The sequence below is a fragment of the Rana temporaria genome, chromosome 13 (assembly GCF_905171775.1).
Source record: "Rana temporaria chromosome 13, aRanTem1.1, whole genome shotgun sequence".
NCBI classification, from domain to species: domain Eukaryota; kingdom Metazoa; phylum Chordata; class Amphibia; order Anura; family Ranidae; genus Rana; species Rana temporaria.
This window is the reverse complement of record NC_053501.1, coordinates 15,433,484-15,452,725: the sequence shown is the minus strand read 5'-3', so window position 1 is coordinate 15,452,725 and position 19,242 is coordinate 15,433,484. Positions and strand designations below refer to the sequence as shown.

Genomic DNA, 19,242 nt, shown 5'->3' with positions numbered 1-19,242 from the left:
CTCCACCTGGAAAACTACATTTCCTCCAACAGAGCCTTCCTGTAATGTCATCCCAAGATGTGATAATTATCCCCAGCTCTGTACCCCAAACAGCCCCCCTCCGTCACTTTGTACTGCCGAAAGCCTCTCTCTGCGCCCCCAATAGTCCCTCCTCCATCACTCTGCGCCCCTAGTAGTCCCTCCTCCATCTTTCTGCGCCCCTAGTAGTCCCTCCTCCATCACTCTGCGCCCCTAGTAGTCCCTCCTCCATCACTCTGTGCCCCTAGTAGTCCCTCCTCCATCACTCTGCGCCCCTAGTAGTCCCTCCTCCATCACTCTGCGCCCCTAGTAGTCCCTCCTCCATCACTCTGCGCCCCTAGTAGTCCCTCCTCCATCACTCTGCGCCCCTAGTAGTCCCTCCTCCATCACTCTGCACCCCTAGTAGTCCCTCCTCCATCACTCTGCGCCCCTAGTAGTCCCTCCTCCATCACTCTGCGCCCCCAGTAGTCCCTCCTCCATCACTCTGCGCCCCTAGTAGTCCCTCCTCCATCGCTCTGTACCTCTAATAGTGCCTCCTCCATCACTCTGTACCTCTAATAGTCCCTCCTCCATCACTATGTATGTACCCCTAGTAGTCCCTCCTCCATCACTCTGCACCCCCAGTAGTCCCTCCTCCATCACTCTGCGCCCCCAGTAGTCCCTCCTCCATCACTCTGCGCCCCTAGTAGTCCCTCCTCCATCACTCTGCGCCCCTAGTAGTCCCTCCTCCATCACTCTGTACCTCTAATAGTCCCTCCTCCATCACTATGTATGTACCCCTAGTAGTCCCTCCTCCATCACTCTGCGCCCCTAGTAGTCCCTCCTCCATCACTCTGCACCCCCAGTAGTCCCTCCTCCATCACTCTGCGCCCCTAGTAGTCCCTCCTCCATCACTCTGCGCCCCTAGTAGTCCCTCCTCTGCGCCCCTAGTAGTCCCTCCTCCATCACTCTGTACCTCTAATAGTCCCTCCTCCATCACTCTGTACCTCTAATAGTGCCTTCTCCATTACTCTGTACCCCTAATAGTCCCTCCTCCATCACTCTGTACCTCTAATAGTGCCTCCTCCATCACTCTGTACCTCTAATAGTGCCTCCTCCATCACTCTGTACCTCTAATAGTCCCTCCTCCATCACTCTTTACCCCTAGTAGTCCCTCCTCCATCACTCTGCACCCCTAGTAGTCCCTCCTCCATCACTCTTTACCTCTAATAGTCCCTCCTCCTGTATTACGCTTTACTGCTAACAGCCCCTCTTCCATCACCATGTACCACCAAAAGCCTCTCCTCCATCGTTCTGGAACCCTAGCTGTCCCTCCTTGATCACTGTGTACTGCCAACAGCCCCTGCTGCTTCATCCTATACTGCACCCCTAGTAGTCCCTCCTCCATCACTTCGTACCCCAACTGCCCCTCTGCCATCACACTGTACCGCTAACAGCCCCTCCCCTATCATTCTGTACCGCTAACAGCCCCTCCCCTATCACTCTGTACCGCTAACAGCCCCTCCCCTATCACTCTGTACCGGCCAACAGCCCATCCCCTATCACTCTGTACCGGCCAACAGCCCATCCCCTATCACTCTGTACTGCCAACAGCCCCTCCCCTATCACTCTGTACCGCTAACAGCCCATCCCCTATCACTATGTACTGCCAACAGCCCATCCCCTATCACTATGTACTGCCAACAGCCCCTCCCCTATTACTCTGTACCACTAACAGCCCCTCCCCTATCACTCTGTACCGCTAACAGCCCCTCCCCTATCACTCTGTACCGCTAACAGCCCCTCCCTTATCACTCTGTACCACTAACAGCCCCTCCCCTATCACTCTGTACTGCCAACAGCTCCTCCACCAATCACTCTGTACTGCTAACTGCCCCTCCCCTATCACTCTGTACCACTAACAGCCCCTCCCCCATCACTCTGTACCACCAACGGCCCCTCCCCTATCACTCAGTACAGCTCACAGCCCCTCCCACTCTGTACCGCTAACAGCCCCTCCCACTCTGTACCGCTAACAGCACCTCCCCTACCACTCTGTACCACTAACAGCCCCTCCTCCATCACTCTGTATTGCCAACAGCCCCTCCTCCATCACTCTGTATTGCCAACAGTCCTTCCTCTATAACTCCGTACCGCTAACAGCCCCTCCCACTCTGAACCGCTAACAGCCCCTCCCACTCTGAACCGCTAACAGCCCCTCCCACTCTGAACCGCTAACAGCCCCTCCCACTCTGAACCGCTAACAGCCCCTCCCACTCTGAACCGCTAACAGCCCCTCCTCTATCACTCTATAATGCTCCTTCTTGTCAGCTATCCCAGCATTGTCTATCCAGGAATATGATCTGAGCACACAATACAGGGTAAAATATAAAATCATTTATTTCCTCTGTACAAGATATAAAATTAATATTTACAATTTAATGAAGCAATCACAGTGGTATGAACAGACTATGTAGCAGCTGACTAGTCTTGTTTGGAAGGTCTGAGAGGCAAGTCCCTGAACACAGTGCCCTACACCCAGCAACGACTCCTCAGCCTCACGTCGGGCACACCGCTGGATCTCTCCTCCGCTGGGCTCTGCCTGATGTCCTGGCGGGGGCTACTGGTGGTTTGGATCGGGCAAATATAACCTGTGGTGGTTCTGAGGCTCCTGGAAGAGACAAGCCAGTTAGGTTGCCAGTTGTGGAATAATCAGGATCGGACAAAGAGATGGATCCCTTACCTTGTGTTCGTGTTTCTGCGCTGAGCACAGGTCCCGCCATGTTCTGTCCCTCTGACACGGATACTCTGCAGAGGAAATTATCCCCATTAGCTGAATACAATAATACCTACATATCCCAGCTATACGAGTCTGGCCTCAGTACCCACCGGACAATGCGAGAGGCTGACAACTTCCGCGCCACATACGTCTTGTGACTGGACGGAGGAGCTGGCTGTAGGTGGCCGCTGTGCTGACCTGGTGACTGACAGGATGTGTATATACATTATAATTCATGGAGAGTAATGGTAAGTACACATAGGCCCGGATTCACAAAGCACTTACGCCGATGTATCTCGAGATACGCCGCGTAAGTTTAAATATGCGCCGTCGTATCTATGCGCCGGACTCTGAAACCAAGATACGCCTGAAAATAGGCTTCATCTGACCGATGTAACTTTCCTACACCGGCGTATCGTGGGCGCATATTTACGCTGGCCGCAAGGGGCGCTCCCATTGATTTCCTATTCAAATATGGAAATGAGGGAGATACTTCGATTCACGAACATAGTTGCGCCCGGCGCATAATATACGTGGTTTGCGTAAGTCGTACGTCCGGCGTAAAGTTATTCCCCATATAGGAGGCGCAACTCATGCTAAGGTATGGACCAGGGAACACAGCCGTCGTATTTTATGTTGTTTACGTAGTACGTGAATAGGGCTGGGCGTAGGTTACGTTCACGTCGTAGGCAGTGATCCGTCGTATCTTAGAGAGTAGTTCCGACGTGATTCTGAGCATGCGCACTGGGATACGTCCACGGGACGGCGCATGCACCGTTCGTTTTAAGTACTTGTATGGCGCTCGGCCCATCATTTGCATGGGGTCACGCCTCATTAGCATGGCTCACGCCCACTTCCACCTACGCTGGCTTACGCCAAGGGAACCCAGCGCAGTTTGGGAGGCAAGTGCTTGGTGAATTTGGTGCTTGCCTCTCTGCACTACGTCGGCGTAGCGTATATTGGATACGCTACACCGGCATAAATATGCACCAATGTATGTGAATCCGGGCCATACAGTATATTATACATATATACAAAAGGAGGCCAGTATGTACACATATATTATACAAGGAGGAGGCCAGTATGTACATGTATATATTATACACGGAGAAGACCAGTATATACACATATATTATACAAGGAGGAGACCAGTATGTACACATATATTATACAAGGAGGAGGCCAGTATGTACACATTGGCCCAGATTCAAGAAGCTGTTGCGCCCGCGCAACCATAGGTTGCGCGGCGCAATAGCTGTTTTGCTCCCGCGTAGCGAATGCCCCTGATTCAGGAACATCGCTACGCGGACTGCAGCCTAGGATATGACAGGCATAAGCTTCCTTATGCCTTCATATCTTAGGCTGCATTCTTGCGTTGGCTGCTAGGGGGCGCGGCCATTGTGATCTGTCTATAGTATGCAAATTGCATACTAACACCGATTCACAAAAGTTGCGCGGGCCCTGCGCACGCAAGGTACGGAGTTTCCGTACGGCGACTTTAGCATAAGGCTGCTCCTACTTATAGTAGGCGCAGCCAATGCTAAAGTATAGCCACCCTTCCCGCTCGTGAAATTTCGAATTTCACGTAGTTTATGTAAGTGATTCGTGAATGGCGCTGGACGCCATTCACGTTCACTTAGAAGCAAATGACGTCCTTGCGACGTCATTTGCCGCAATGCACGTCGGGAAATTTTCCCGACGGAGCATGCGCTGTTCGCTCGGCGCGGGAGCGCGCCTAATTTAAATGATTCCCGCCCCCGGCGGGATCATTTACATTAGGCGCCCTTACGCAGGGCAAATTAGCATAGCGCCCGCGCAATTTATGGAGCTACTGCTCCGTGAATCGCGGGCAAATCGAAATATTTGCGTGGGCGCAGAGCAAAACTCGTTGCCCTTTGCCCACGCAAATATTGCGCGGCTCTACCTGAATCTGGGCCATTGGCTCTTGCTGCTGTCAATCAAAAGCTGTGACATGGGAGCGAGAGACGGGGCCAAGTTCGGCTGTCTGTGTCAATGGAAGCAACAGCGGGTCTCCCTAGGGCAGTGCTTCTCAATTATTTTCTGTCATGCCCCCCCTAGGAAGAAGAAAACATTTTGCGCCCCCCGCGCGACTGTAAATAGTATCATTTGTCTATAAAATTGTTATAAGTACACCACTGTATCCACATATCCCCCCACACAGTATTGCCCTTCTTCACATATCCCCCCACACACAGTATTGCCCCATCACATATCCCCCCACACACAGTATTGCCCTTCTTCACATATCCCCCCCCACACAGTATTGCCCCATCACATATCCCCCCACACACAGTATTGCCCCATCACATATCCCCCCACACAGTATTGTCCCCTTTACATGACCCCATCACATAACCCCCCCCCCCCCACAAAGTATTTCCCCCTTTACATGACCCCCATCACATATCCTGCACACAGTTTCCCCCATCACATAACCCCCCTTTTCCCCCCACAGCACAGCCCCCACTCCTCGTCCTTAACATTTCCATATATTTTTCCTCCCTTCCTCCCTCTCCACTCCTACCTGTAACTTTTCAGCGCGGAGAGCAGGAGGCGGGACATTCGTCAAGTGAAGCCGCAGCAGCACTGGGCGGGGCGGGGAGACTTTTGGGGCGAACTGGTGATTGGCTGCTAGGACCGCCTCCTAGCAGCCAATCACCTGCCGTCCAACATGACAGGCTGCTACCTCTCTGGTTCCGTCCCCCAGTTCAAAAATGTCCCGCCTCCCACCGTCCGCTCCTCTAACTAGCGGAGGGGGCTGGGGACAGAAGCGGATACTAAATGGTGCGATCGCCGCGGTCCGGAACGAGCCCCCCTTTATGGAGCCTCGGGCCCCCCCTGGGGGGCACGCCCCACTATTTGAGAAGCACTGCCCTAGGGAAAGCAGCTTTCCGTGGGGGCATCTGATGAAGAGGAGGCACCCGGGGTACACCAAAAGAAGAGGATTGGTGCTGCTCTGTGCAAAAGCGTTACACAGAGCAGGTAGGTAGAACAGGTTTGTTTTTTTAAATCAAATGTTTACAACCACTTTAATAAACAAGAATGTGTGTGAAAGGTGTAGTTTGTTATGTGGGAACAAGTAGGGCTTTTTTTGTTGCTCCAAGTAAGTTTGCTAGAACTAAATAATGAGATTGTCTTCTGGAATTTCAGTTTTGGATGTTATATTTCTTTATAGGTTCATTCTATTCTCTTCATAGATGACATAATTATATTATATTATTCCGATCAACTTAACCACTTAGGGACCACCTCCTGCACATATACGTCGGCAGAATGGCACGGCTGGGCACAAGCACGTACCTGTACTTCCTCTTTAAGTGCCCAGCCGTGGCCGCCGAAGCTCCGTGGCCGCAGGACCCGATCGCCGCCGGAGTCCCGCGATCGTTCCCCGGAGCTGAAGAACGGGGAGAGGTGTGTGTAAACACAGCTTCCCCGTTCTTCACAGTGGCGCTGTCATGGATAGTCTGTTCCCTGATATAGGGAAAGGCGATCAATGATGTCACACGTCCAGCCCCGCCCCCCTACAGTTAGAAACACATATGAGGTCACACTTAACCCCTTCAGCGTCCCCTAGTGGTTAACTCCCAAACTGCAATTGTCATTTTCAAAGTAAACAATGCATTTTTATAGCATTTTTTGCTGTGAAAATGACAATGGTCCCAAAAATGTGTCAAAATTGTCCGAAGTGTCCCTCATAACGTTGCAGTCGTGAAAAAAAAAAAAAATCGCTGATCACCGCCATTAGTAGTAAAAAAAAAATTATTAATAAAAATGCAATAAAACTATCCCCTATTTTGTAAACGCTATACATTTTGCGCAAACCAATCGATAAACGCTTATTGCGATTTTTTTTACCAAAAATATGTAGAAGAATACGTATCGGTCTAAACTGAGGAAATTATTTTTTTTTTATATATATTTTTGGGGGATATTCATTATAGCAAAAAGTAAAAAATATTGCATTTTTTTCAAAATTGTCGCTCTATTTTTGTTTATAGCGCAAAAAATAAAAACCGCAGAGGTGATCAAATACCACCAAAAGAAAGCTCTATTTGTGGGAAAAAAGGACGCCAATTTTGTTTGGGAGCCACGTCGCACGACCGCGCAATTGTCAGTTAAAGCGACGCAGTGCCGAATCGCAAAACCTGGCCAGGTCCTTTACCTGCATAAAGGTCCGGGTCTTAAGTGGTTAATTTCTCAATTACTTGTCATCAAATCGCTGCCATGAAGCTATGATTATGACATTTCATGTTACATAATCTTATCCTACAATCCACTAGGTTATCCATTTTTATTTACATTAATAAGAGTTACTTTCCTGAATGATTACACCTTTTTCTACTATACTATTGTTCTGTTAATGGAATTTTGTTGATAATTATAAAATTCAATAAAATATTTGGAACAGACCGGCTGGTATTATTGAGGAGCGTGTCAACTGTTAATCAGCTTCTTTGCATACATGATAAAAATGGTATAAATACTTCATTAAAATGTGAACAAACACTTTCCTTTTGGCTCTTAACCATTTGCCGACCGTCGCACACAGATGTACGTCGACAACATGGCATGGGCAGGCAAATGGGCGTACCGCCGCGTGCCTCGCGAGTGTGCTCGTGGGTCCTGGGAACTCGATGTTCCCGGGCGGCCCTCGATTGCGTTTGGATCACGGATCAACGGTGACCCGTTGCACCACTGATGAAAACGGTGTTGAAAGCTTGGTTGTGGTTTATGCTGCCCGCCCTTAAGCTTTGTACACACAATCTGATTTTCATCGGACAAAGAGTAGGACTTTTTTTCCGAAGGGCATTGGCCAGGAACTCGTCTTGCATACAAATGGCAAACAATTGTTGGCCAACAAACTCAAAACAATGTGTTTTTTCAGCTCTTTAGCGCCACCCTTTGGGCAACATCTGCTTATGCTGTATTATGGTGAGCATTGCTTCTGAGCATGTGGGTTTGTACTTTGAAGTTTTGTGCGACGTACACACGATCGGATAATCCGCCAACACACCTTTGTTGGCAGACAATTTTAAAAGCATGCTATCCAACATTTGTCTGTGGAAAATCCGACAATTGTCCGATGCAGCATACAAACGGTCGGATTTTCCGACAACAGCCTGTCATCATACAATTCCTGTCGGATAATCCGATAGTGTGTATGAGGCTTAACCCTCCTGGACACATTTCTCCACCTATACATAGAAGGTGAACTCACCTTTTCCCCACTCTGACTCCGCCCTGATGGAGGCCGATGGTTAGTGCCAGGTAGGTGAGGGCAGGTGTTGGTCTCCACCTCTGCGTCCCATGCCAATTGCACCCTTTGAGTCCCATCCCTGAAAAAGACAGAACTGTGTGATAACTGCCGCATGACATGTAAGCCATGTGTTCCGGTGCCAAGTGTACTGGGTGTGACATGTGAGCTGTGCTCCTGTGCTCAGTGTACTGGGTGTGACATGTGCACTGTGTGCTCCTGTGCTCAGTGTACTGGGTGTGAGCTGTTTGCTCCTGTGCTCAGTGTACTGGGTGTGATATGCGAATCGTGCTCCTGTGCTCAGTGTATGGAGTGTGACATGTGAGCTGTGCTTCTGTGCCCATTGCCAGTGTACTGGGTGTGACGTGATCCGTGCTCAGTGTACTGAGTGTGACATGTGAGCTGTGCTCCTGTGCTCAGTGTACTGAGTGTGACTTGTGGGCCATGCTCCTGTGCTCAGTGTACTGAGTGTGACTTGTGGGCCGTGCTCAGTGTAATGAGTGTGACGTGAGCTGTGCCTCTGTGCCCATTCCCAGTGTACTGAGTGAGACATGTGAGCCGTGCTCCTGTTCTCAGTGTACTGAGTGTGACATGTGAGCCGTGCTCCTGTTCTCAGTGTACTGGGTGTGACATGTAAGTTGTGCTCAGTGTACTGGGTGTGACATGTGAGCTGTGCTCAGTGTACTGGGTGTGACATTATCCGTGCTCAGTGTACTGAGTGTGACATGTGAGCCGTGCTCCTGTGCTCAATGTACTGGGTGTGACATGTGAGCCGTGCTCCTGTGCTCAGTGTACTGGGTGTGACATGTGCGTTGTGCTCAATGTACTGGGTGTGACATGTGAGCCATGCTCCTGTGCTCAATGTACTGGGTGTGACATGTGAGCCGTGCTCCTGTGCTCAGTGTACTGGGTGTGACATGTGAGCCGTGCTCCTGTGCTCAGTGTACTGGGTGTGACATGTGAGCCGTGCTCCTGTGCTCAGTGTACTGGGTGTGACATGTGAGCCGTGTTCCTGTGCTCAGTGTACTGGGTGTGACATGTAAGTTGTGCTCAATGTACTGGGTGTGACATGTGAGCCGTGCTCCTGTGCTCAGTGTACTGGGTGTGACATGTGCGTTGTGCTCAATGTACTGGGTGTGACATGTGAGCCGTGCTCCTGTGCTCAATGTACTGGGTGTGACATGTGAGCCGTGCTCCTGTGCTCAGTGTACTGGGTGTGACATGTGCGTTGTGCTCAATGTACTGGGTGTGACATGTGAGCCGTGCTCCTGTGCTCAGTGTACTGGGTGTGACATGTGAGCCGTGCTCCTGTGCTCAGTGTACTGGGTGTGACATGTGAGCCGTGCTCCTGTGCTCAATGTACTGGGTGTGACATGTGAGTCGTGCTCCTGTGCTCAGTGTACTGGGTGTGACATGTGAGCCGTGCTCCTGTGCTCAGTGTACTGGGTGTGACATGTGAGCCGTGCTCCTGTGCTCAGTGTACTGGGTGTGACATGTGAGCCGCGCTCCTGTGCTCAGTGTACTGGGTGTGACATGTGAGCCGTGCTCCTGTGCTCAGTGTACTGGGTGTGACATGTGAGCCGTGCTCCTGTGCTCAGTGTACTGGGTGTGACATGTGAGCCGCGCTCCTGTGCTCAGTGTACTGGGTGTGACATGTGAGCTGTGCTCCTGTGCTCAGTGTACTGGGTGTGACATGTGAGCCGCGCTCCTGTGCTCAGTGTACTGGGTGTGACATGTGAGCCGTGCTCCTGTGCTCAGTGTACTGGGTGTGACATGTGAGCCGCGCTCCTGTGCTCAGTGTACTGGGTGTGACATGTGAGCCATGCTCAGTGTACTAGGATGGTTTCTGGGCCTCATGTTGCTGGAATTACTGTGTGATCTGAGAGTTGGGTCTCTGCAAAAAAGCCATCTTGGCTGGTTCAGCAGTACCGGCCCAGATTCTAACCACGTATGGGCAGGCTGATTGTACCCAAATTGATCAATCCATCACCTCGAATACGACCAGTATGTTGGAGGTTTCATATGATTATTGCCAGCGGCTATAGCCATCAGTGATAATCACTGTGTGTTCTCCCGGGGGCAGGGACGGCTCCCCGCACCCCCCAACCAAAAGTACACAATAGCTTTGCGGGAGACATTCCCCCATCCACACCTATGGTTGCAGGAGAGAAAATCACACTGTGTATGGCCAGCTTTAGGGTGTTATCTGGGTGATTTTGTCTCTAGATTTAGGGTATGATTTGAGTGTTTTATAGCTCTTAGCCTGTTAAAAGTGCGGTCCTAATGTTGGTGTTGTAATGGTATTGCTTAGATGGTTCTCACCTGGCTCCATGGTTGGAGTGTTCAGCAGCTGTGTGGTTTCCTGTGCCCGAGAGGGAACGAAGTGCCGATCCTAGACGAATCCCACCTCCGACGACGGCTCTGCTGGCAATGTTCAGGTTGGTGAGCTGAGGGAGAGAAGTTTATATTAATACAAGTATTCGACTTCTGGAAGTAAGCTGGAGCAAATAAACAGAGTAATAGCGGGAAGCCATAGAGTAGTCGGGATACCGCTGGAACTGAGGATTGATCTCTGCAAGTCTTGTCCTGTTTAGTGATCAGTTATTTGTACTAACAGACTTAGGGGTTAATGTATGTACATAATCTTGAAAGTGATTCCTAATAGGTTAATGAGAATACAAATATATTGGAGACTTACACGGAGGGGGTTAATTCTGGTGTGGAAAGTGGACTCTATGTACTGAAGGAGCCACCTCACTGCTGTTGGTGTGAGCTTCTGTGGAGTACCATGTTGTGCAGGGGACTGAGTGTGTTCCTGTGAAGTGTAGGGTCTCAGAGGGGATGGTGTGTGTTGCTGTGGAGTGCATGGGGTTGTGGTGGTGGCTGTGGTGGTGGTAGTAGTGGTTGTTGTGGTGGTGGTGGTGGGGTGGGCAGGGGGGTTGATGCGAGTTCCTTTTGGAATGCAGGGTGGTGGAGGGGATGGTGTGTGTTCCTGTGGAGTGCAGGGTGGTGGAGGGGATGGTGTGTGTTCCTGTGGAGTTGAGGGATTGTGGTGGGGATGGTGTGTGTTCCTGTGGAGTGCAGGGTGGTGGAAGGGATGGTGTGTACGATTTGAGAGCATAAAAGTTGTGGAGTTGTGGTTCATGTGTGTTCCTGTGCAGTGCAAGGTGGTGAAGGGAAAGGTGTGTTCCCGTGGAGTGCAGGGTGGTGGAGGGGATGGTGTGTGTTCCTGTGGGGTGCAGGGTGGTGGAGGGGATGGTGTGTGTTCCTGTGGAGTGCAGGGTGGTGGAGGGGATGGTGCGTGTTCCTGTGGAGTGCAGGGTGGTGGAGGGGATTGGTGTGTGTTCCTGTGGAGTGCAGGGTGGTGGAGGGGATGGTGTGTGCTCCTGTGCGGTTCAGGGTGGTGGAGGGGATGGTGTGTGTTCCTGTGCAGTGGAGGGGATGATGTGTGTTCCTGTGGAGTGCAGGGTGGTGGAGGGGATGGTGTGTGTTCCTGTGGAGTGATGGGGATGGTGCGTGTTCCTGTGGAGTGCAGGGTGGTGGAGGGGATGGTGTGTGTTCCTGTGCAGTGGAGGGGATGATGTGTGTTCCTGTGGAGTGCAGGGTGGTGGTGGGGATGGTGTGTGTTCCTGTGGAGTGCAGGGTGGTGGAGGGGATGGTGTGCGTTCCTGTGGAGTGCAGGATGGTGGAGGGGATGGTGTGTGTTCCTGTGGCGTGCAGGGTGGTGGAGGGGATGGTGTGTGTTCCTGTGGAGTGATGGGGATGGTGTGTGTTCCTGTGGAGTGCAGGGTGGTGGAGGGGATGGTGTGTGTTCCTGTGGAGTGCAGGGTGGTGGAGGGGATGGTGTGTGTTCCTGTGCAGTGGAGGGGATGGTGTGTGTTCCTGTGCAGTAGAGGGGATGGTGTGTGTTCCTGTGGAGTGCAGGGTGGTGGAGGGGATGGTGTGTGTTCCTGTGGAGTGCAGGGTGGTGGAGGGGATGGTGTGTGTTCCTGTGGAGTGCAGGGTGGTGGAGGGGATGGTGTGTGTTCCTGTGCAGTGGAGGGGATGGTGTGTGTTCCTGTGGAGTGCAGGGTGGTGGAGGGGATGGTGCGTGTTCCTGTGGAGTGCAGGGTGGTGGAGGGGATGCTGTGTGTTCCTGTGGAGTGCAGGGTGGTGGAGGGGATGGTGTGTGTTCCTGTGCAGTGGAGGGGATGGTGTGTGATCCTGTGGAGTGCAGGGTGGTGGAGGGGACGGTGTGTGTTCCTGTGCAGTGGAGGGGATGGTGTGTGTTCCTGTGGAGTGCAGGGTGGTGGAGGGGATGGTGTGTGTTCCTGTGGAGTGCAGGATGGTGGAGGGGATGGTGTGTGTTCCTGTGGCGTGCAGGGTGGTGGAGGGGATGGTGTGTGTTCCTGTGGAGTGATGGGGATGGTGTGTGTTCCTGTGGAGTGCAGGGTGGTGGAGGGGATGGTGTGTGTTCCTGTGGAGTGCAGGGTGGTGGAGGGGATGGTGTGTGTTCCTGTGCAGTGGAGGGGATGGTGTGTGTTCCTGTGCAGTAGAGGGGATGGTGTGTGTTCCTGTGCAGTAGAGGGGATGGTGTGTGTTCCTGTGGAGTGCAGGGTGGTGGAGGGGATGGTGCGTGTTCCTGTGCAGTGGAGGGGATGGTTTGTGTTCCTGTGGAGTGCAGGGTGGTGGAGTGGATGGTGTGTGTTCCTGTGCAGTGGAGGGGATGGTGTGTGATCCTGTGGAGTGCAGGGTGGTGGAGGGGATGGTGTGTGTTCCTGTGCAGTGGAGGGGATGGTGTGTGTTCCTGTGGAGTGCAGGGTGGTGGAGGGGATGCTGTGTGTTCCTGTGGAGTGCAGGGTGGTGGAGGGGATGGTGTGTGTTCCTGTGCAGTGGAGGGGATGGTGTGTGATCCTGTGGAGTGCAGGGTGGTGGAGGGGACGGTGTGTGTTCCTGTGCAGTGGAGGGGATGGTGTGTGTTCCTGTGGAGTGCAGGGTGGTGGAGGGGATGGTGTGTGTTCCTGTGCAGTGGAGGGGATGGTGTGTGTTCCTGTGGAGTGCAGGGTGGTGGAGGGGATGGTTAGTGTTCCTGTGTAGTGCAGGGTGGTGGAGGGGATGGTGTGTGTTCCTGTGCAGTGGAGGGGATGGCATGTGCTCCTGTGTGGTGCAGGTTGGTGCCGTACTGGGACTGGAATTTGGCACAGCCAGGGCACACGGATCTTAATAAGCAGTGCAGTCAGAGATGTTGGTTACCTGCTGGGTAAAGTATCTTAGCTGAGTGAGGTTGTTTCGGCATGCTTGTTTCTCTGCCAGCCGCTGCAATGATGCTGTCACTGCTCCCACATTATAGGGGTCTTCCAGCCCTTTCAACGATCCTGCAGAGTTGCAGCGTATCCGTTGAGCACTTGTCTGGGCACCGGCTACACCAAGGAAGATAAGAGGGGACATGTGAGAAGAATGCAGGAAATGGAAAGAAATAAGTATGTGGTGTAAAGCTGATGGTGCTGACATACTTGCAATACAATGGTGCAATGGTAATATAATGATGTGTAATGCTATAAGCTGTATGAAAAAGTCAGCACTTTGAGCTGTGAAGCTGAATCACATTCCAGCTTATATGCTCTTTGGAAAGCAAGCTGGAAAATAAAGCATCTGACTGGTTGTAATGGGCATCAGAGACAACACTTTTCTATAGTAGGATGTCGTAAGATTCCAGCACACTAGTGGGGTACATACCTGGTCGGGATGAGCTTGGCCGGATCAGTCTCTGGCTGTAGATTTGGGCAGCACTCTGGAAGGAGGAGAAGGCTCCCAGGGTACAGTTTTGGGAACGGGGTACAGGTTGGACCCCAATGCCAGTACTAGTAGAGTGAGCCGAGTTGGAGGAAGTGTTTAATCTGATTCCTGAGGAGGGAGGACAAGACCGATGCTGATGTGATGGGGACCTGACCAATGATGTGGCACTACCATCTGATAAGACACTGGTCACAGAGAGACTGGCAGCAGAGATGTCAGCTGTCTCAGAGAGTCTGGATTTTGCTAAGAGAGAGAGAGGCAAAAGTGGATTTTAGAAGAGGGGGCCAGCAGTTCAGGGTGTGACTGACATCCAAGAAATGAAAGAATGATCTTGTTGTACGGGTAATATGACAATGTAAGAGCTTACCTGGGTCATTCCTAGACGGACTGCCTGCCTGCTGCTGGAGGTTCAGACTTCCACTTTCTGGTCTTTTGTCCATCACACCGTCTAGAGTGCCTGCAAAGGAAGACATGTTAGAAGAGAAGACTGGACAAGTAATGGATGGACTATGAGTGGATGGGACAATCGGCAGAACAGACAATATGTGAATGAGATAATTAGCAAAAGGGACAATCAGCTGAAGGGGACAATCAGCTGAAGGAGACAATCAGCTGAAGGAGACAATCAGCTGAAGGGGACAATCAGTACATTGGGCAACCAGTGTCATCTGTGCACCGTAACAATGAGAAGCCTCCCCGTCCCTTCATGTGAGAACCCCTCCATTACTCACCCGACTGCTTCCCCCCTTTTAGCACACTGGATGACCCGCCCAGGAAGACACTGGCCGATTTGTTCTTGTGGGTATAAAAGGTGAGAACCTCCTCTAGGTCACACTCACTGAAAGACATGGCACAACCTCAGAAAGCATAAAAGATGACACGGCACAACCTTACAGAGCATGCAGGGTGACATGGCAGTGGCACAATCTCAATCAGCATGCAGGGTGACATGGCACAATCTTACAGAGCATGCAGGGTGACATGGCACAACCTTACAGAGCATGCAGGGTGACATGGCAGTGGCACAATCTCAAGCAGCATGCAGGGTGACATGGCACAATCTCAGAGAGCATGCAGGGTGACGTGGCACAACCTTAGAGAGCATGCAGGGTAACACGGCATAACCTTAGCGATCACGCAGGGTAACACAGCACAACCTCAAAGACCATTGGTGGTGACATGGCAGAAACTCAAACAGTATGCAGAATAACTCAGCTGAGCTGACAAAGACCACAGTAAGCCAATTATTATTACCTAGCTTCAGATATGAAAGCCTGAAAATCCTCAGGGTCCACACCTTTCCCTGCACCGTCTGAGGAGTCTGGGGTGCTCATCTCTCGTGTCTCCTATAAGAAGCCACAACATGAGTGACACAAAAGATACAGAGCATGGCAAGGAGTGCAAGACAGGCTACATAGGGAATGCTGGGTATTCAATGCAGAGTACACTATACATTGTAGAACATGGAACAAAATTAGGAGAAGCCTATGCACAGTACCTACTACATTCTGGGTAAAAAGGAACAAGTATTCTATATACTGGCCCGGATTAAAAGAGAATTGCGCTTTTTTTGCGGAGGCGCAGGGCAACGATTTTGCCCTGCGCCCCGCAAATTTGCTCCGCTGCCCTCGATTCACGGAGCAGTAGCTCTGTAAATTGCGAGGGCGCACCGTCAAAATTGCCCGGCGCTAGAGCACGCAATTTAAATGATCCCGTAGGGGGCGGGAATCATCTAAATTAGGCACGCTCCCGCGCCAAGCGTAGAGCGCATGCTCCGTCGGGAAACTTTCCCGACGTGCATTGCGGCAAATGACGTCGCAAGGACGTCATTTGCTTCAGAGTGAACGTGAATGGCGTCCAGCGCCATTCACGAATCACTTACGCAAACGACGTAACATTCAAATATCGCGACGCGGGAACGACGGGTATTCTTTAGCATTGGCTGCCCCTACTATTAGAAGGGGCAGCCTTACGCTAAACACGCCGTACGGAAACGACGTAACTTGCGTACGCAGGGCTCGCGCAACATTGTGAATCGTTGTTAGTATGCAATTTGCATACTATACACTGAGCACAATGGGAGCGCCCCCTATCGGGCATCGCAAGAATGCAGCCTAAAATATACGTGGCATAAGAGCCTTATGCCACGCAGATTTTAGGCTGCAGTCGGCGTTACGATGTTCCTGAATCAGGAGCATTCGTAACGCCGGAGCAAGTAAGCAATTGTGCTGTGTAACCTATGGTTACACAGGCGCAATTGCTTATTGAATCTGGGCCACTGAATATAGTATACTGGAAAGAATTCTCGAAACATAAAGCGCTAAGGACAGGAAGAAAAGGATTCTGGGTACACAGGATGGCATACAGTAGAGGGTTGCGGTTACAAACGGTGGAATTCAGTATTTTAGGTACACAGAGTAGGATACAATAGAGGATTCTGGGTGTTGAACACATGGTTACCTCGTCGTACAGGGTAATGAAGTCACCCAGCTGATTGGCCAGCAGTTGACGTCTCTCCTGGATCGGTACAGAACGGCCGGGGAGCGTCACACTGACAGATCTCTGCAAGTTACTGGCTGCGCGCTGCAGAAACCTCAACACTAGCTCCTGCAATACGTGACATGAGTCAGGCAATGCCACAGAAAACTTTTATACTATACCGACACCAGCCACTCACCATCTGCTCCTCCTCTTTGAGGAGTGGCTTTTCTGAGTCCTGCTGCCTCTGGAGGCGGCTCTGCACCCGCTGCAGGTAAGTGCAGAAAGCCCAACGAGCCTGAACCTTGCTGCAAACACAGATCATCATAAGTGTGGGAAGACAGAGTACCATCCGTAAGCCGCCACATTTTCAGCAGACATACCTCAGGTTTTCCCCTCTCTGTAGGATCCCCAGGATGCTGACCAGAGGAGGTGGTGGGGGAGGGGAAGGGGGAGGAGGCACTGTCTGCGGTTCCGGGGATGGAGGATCCGTTATCTCATCCACCTCTTCCTCCTCAGCTTCATCCTCCTCTTCCTGCTCAGTTGTGAAGCCCTCTGGGGGGTGAGACAGCCCTGTTATAGATATAAGGAATAGATCAGTCTACAGGAGAAGGCTGTAACAAACAGTTACTCCAAGTAATTTAGGGGGAGGAGCATGTAATATTTCAATCACTATTTAACACCATTTGTGTTAGAGATGTGGGGGTGGAACTAGCAGCACAAAATTATTATATAAGTTGCAAAAAGATGAGCCTATGATATCAGAAGCCTGTGATCCCCAATCTCAATGCGAACTGCAGAGGATGAGCTTGTGATACCCAATAACAATAAGTGCTGCAGGGGAGGAGCCTACAATATCCAACCTTAATAAGAACTGCAGGGGAGGAGCCAGTGATGGCCAATCTTAATAAGAACTTTGGGAAATGAGCCTGTGATAGTCAATCTCAAAAAGAACTGCAGTGGGGGAGCCTGTGATCCCCAATCTCAATGTGTACTGCAGAGGATGAGCTTGTGATACCTAATAACAATAAGTGCTGCAAGGGAGGAGCCTGCAATATCCAACCTTAATAAGAACTGCAGGGGAGGAGCCTGCAATATCCAACCTTAATAAGAACTGCAGGGGAGGAGTCTGCAATACTCAACCTTATTGAGATTGAGTATCACAGGCTTCTCCCCTGCAGTCCTTAATAAGGTTGAGTATTGCAGACTCCTCCCCTGCAGTTCTTATGAAGGTTAGATATTGCAGGCTCCTCCCCTGCAGCACTTATTGTTATTAGGTATCACAAGCTCATCCTCTGCAGTTCGAATTGAGATTGGGGATCACAGGCTTCTCCCCTGCAGTTCTTAATAAGAACTGCACTGGCTGAGCTTGTGATACTATATGTCAAATCAGGACTGCAGAGGATAAACATATGATACTTAAGGCAGAGTTCCACCCACATTTTACACTTCTCACCATCCAGCCCTAATGTGTACCATTAAAGCGGAATTCCGGTTGGAAAAAAAACAATGGATTAAAGTCAGCAGCTACAAATACTGCAGCTGCTGACTTTTAATATAAGGACACTTACCTGTCCAGGGAGTCCGCAATGTCCTAGCCCGAAGCCGACCCAGCCGGAGGCAATAGGTTTCCAAAGCAAAGGGGCGGCACCGCTCATGATGCTGCCGTTGCAATGGAAACCCGACCTACAAGCTATTATACTGCTCGCACCGCACTGCGCATGCGTGAGATCGGCAGATGCATACTTGGTAGCCAGCATGCATGAAATCCAGGAGGCAATGCACTGCGGCTTAAGGTGCCCACACAGGAGATAGCCATGGCATGCCATCTCCTGTGTGGGCATCTGTGTATTAAAAAAATAAACAAAAATGCTGCACATATACAAAACGGCCCTTAGTTTACACAATACCTTTAGTAGACTGTATACACTAAGGTATAGGGGTATTTTTTATCTAAAAGGTAAAATTTCGGCCGGGACACTGCTTTAATAACAATAAGTACTGGAGGGGAGGAGCATGCAATACCCAAACTTCATAAGAACTGCAGGGGAGGAGCATGCAATACCCAACCCTCATAAGAACTGCAGGGGAGGATCTTGCAATACTCAAACCTAATAAGAACTGCAAGGGAGGAGCCTGTGATACTCAATCTCATTTAGAACTGCAGAGGTATGAGCTTGTGATACCCAATAACAATAAGTACTGCAGGGGAGGAGCCTGCAATACTCAACCTTAATAGAACTTCAGATGAGGAGCCTGGGATACCAAATCTCAAAAATAAATGTGGGGAGGGGGATTTTTCACAACCAATATCAATCAGAATTATAGATGAGGATGATGTGATGCCTAATCTCAAAAAGAACTGCAGGAGAGGTACCCCAGATACTTTGTCTTTCTGTGAATCCAATTGCTCAGGGTCCTCCAGACAAGTAAAACTCCTAAAATCCTATTTGCATGTAGGAAGATTTATGGGTCACTTGTGTACAGGGCAGGCCAGCTGTGGCTCTACTTACCGGCCCGGCGAACCAAACCATGTTTCCTGGCCTTACGCATCTGTAGTGACAGCAATTTGCGCTCATACAAGGCAGCATGCAGCTTGGGTCTGGTGTCACACTTGTGATTAATGACCATCCTGTAGGAGAGAGATAGACAGTCACACTGTGTGTGTCTATGAGGCGGACAGGAGACAGTCACACTGTGTGTGTCTATGAGGCGGACAGGAGACAGTCACACTGTGCATGCCTATGAGGCGGTTGGGGACAGTCACACTGTGCATGCCTATGAGGCGGTTGGGGACAGTCACACTGTGCATGCCTATGAGGCGGTTAGGGACAGTCACACTGTGAATGTCTATGAAGCGGACAGGGGACAGTCACACTGTGCATGCCTATGAGGCGGTTAGGGACAGTCACACTGTGAATGTCTATGAAGCGGACAG

General features: G+C 50.9%; 1 protein-coding gene across 1 annotated transcript in view; it reads right to left on the bottom strand.

Moving 5' to 3' along the window:
• Positions 1-2,379: 2,379 nt before the first annotated feature.
• The window catches only part of TTLL5 (tubulin tyrosine ligase like 5), a 46,148-nt gene continuing 29,285 nt past the window's right edge, over positions 2,380-19,242 (bottom strand). The window contains exons 18-30 of the mRNA XM_040333188.1: positions 18,818-18,936; positions 16,688-16,877; positions 16,504-16,612; positions 16,287-16,433; positions 15,081-15,172; positions 14,558-14,664; positions 14,194-14,421; positions 13,767-14,069; positions 13,284-13,450; positions 10,374-10,498; positions 8,016-8,133; positions 2,887-2,981; positions 2,380-2,805 (exon numbers count right to left, since the gene is read on the bottom strand). Coding sequence (XP_040189122.1) covers positions 2,556-2,805; positions 2,887-2,981; positions 8,016-8,133; positions 10,374-10,498; positions 13,284-13,450; positions 13,767-14,069; positions 14,194-14,421; positions 14,558-14,664; positions 15,081-15,172; positions 16,287-16,433; positions 16,504-16,612; positions 16,688-16,877; positions 18,818-18,936 — 2,050 coding nt within the window. The 3' untranslated portion in view covers positions 2,380-2,555. The remainder of the gene's footprint in view (positions 2,806-2,886; positions 2,982-8,015; positions 8,134-10,373; positions 10,499-13,283; positions 13,451-13,766; positions 14,070-14,193; positions 14,422-14,557; positions 14,665-15,080; positions 15,173-16,286; positions 16,434-16,503; positions 16,613-16,687; positions 16,878-18,817; positions 18,937-19,242) is intronic.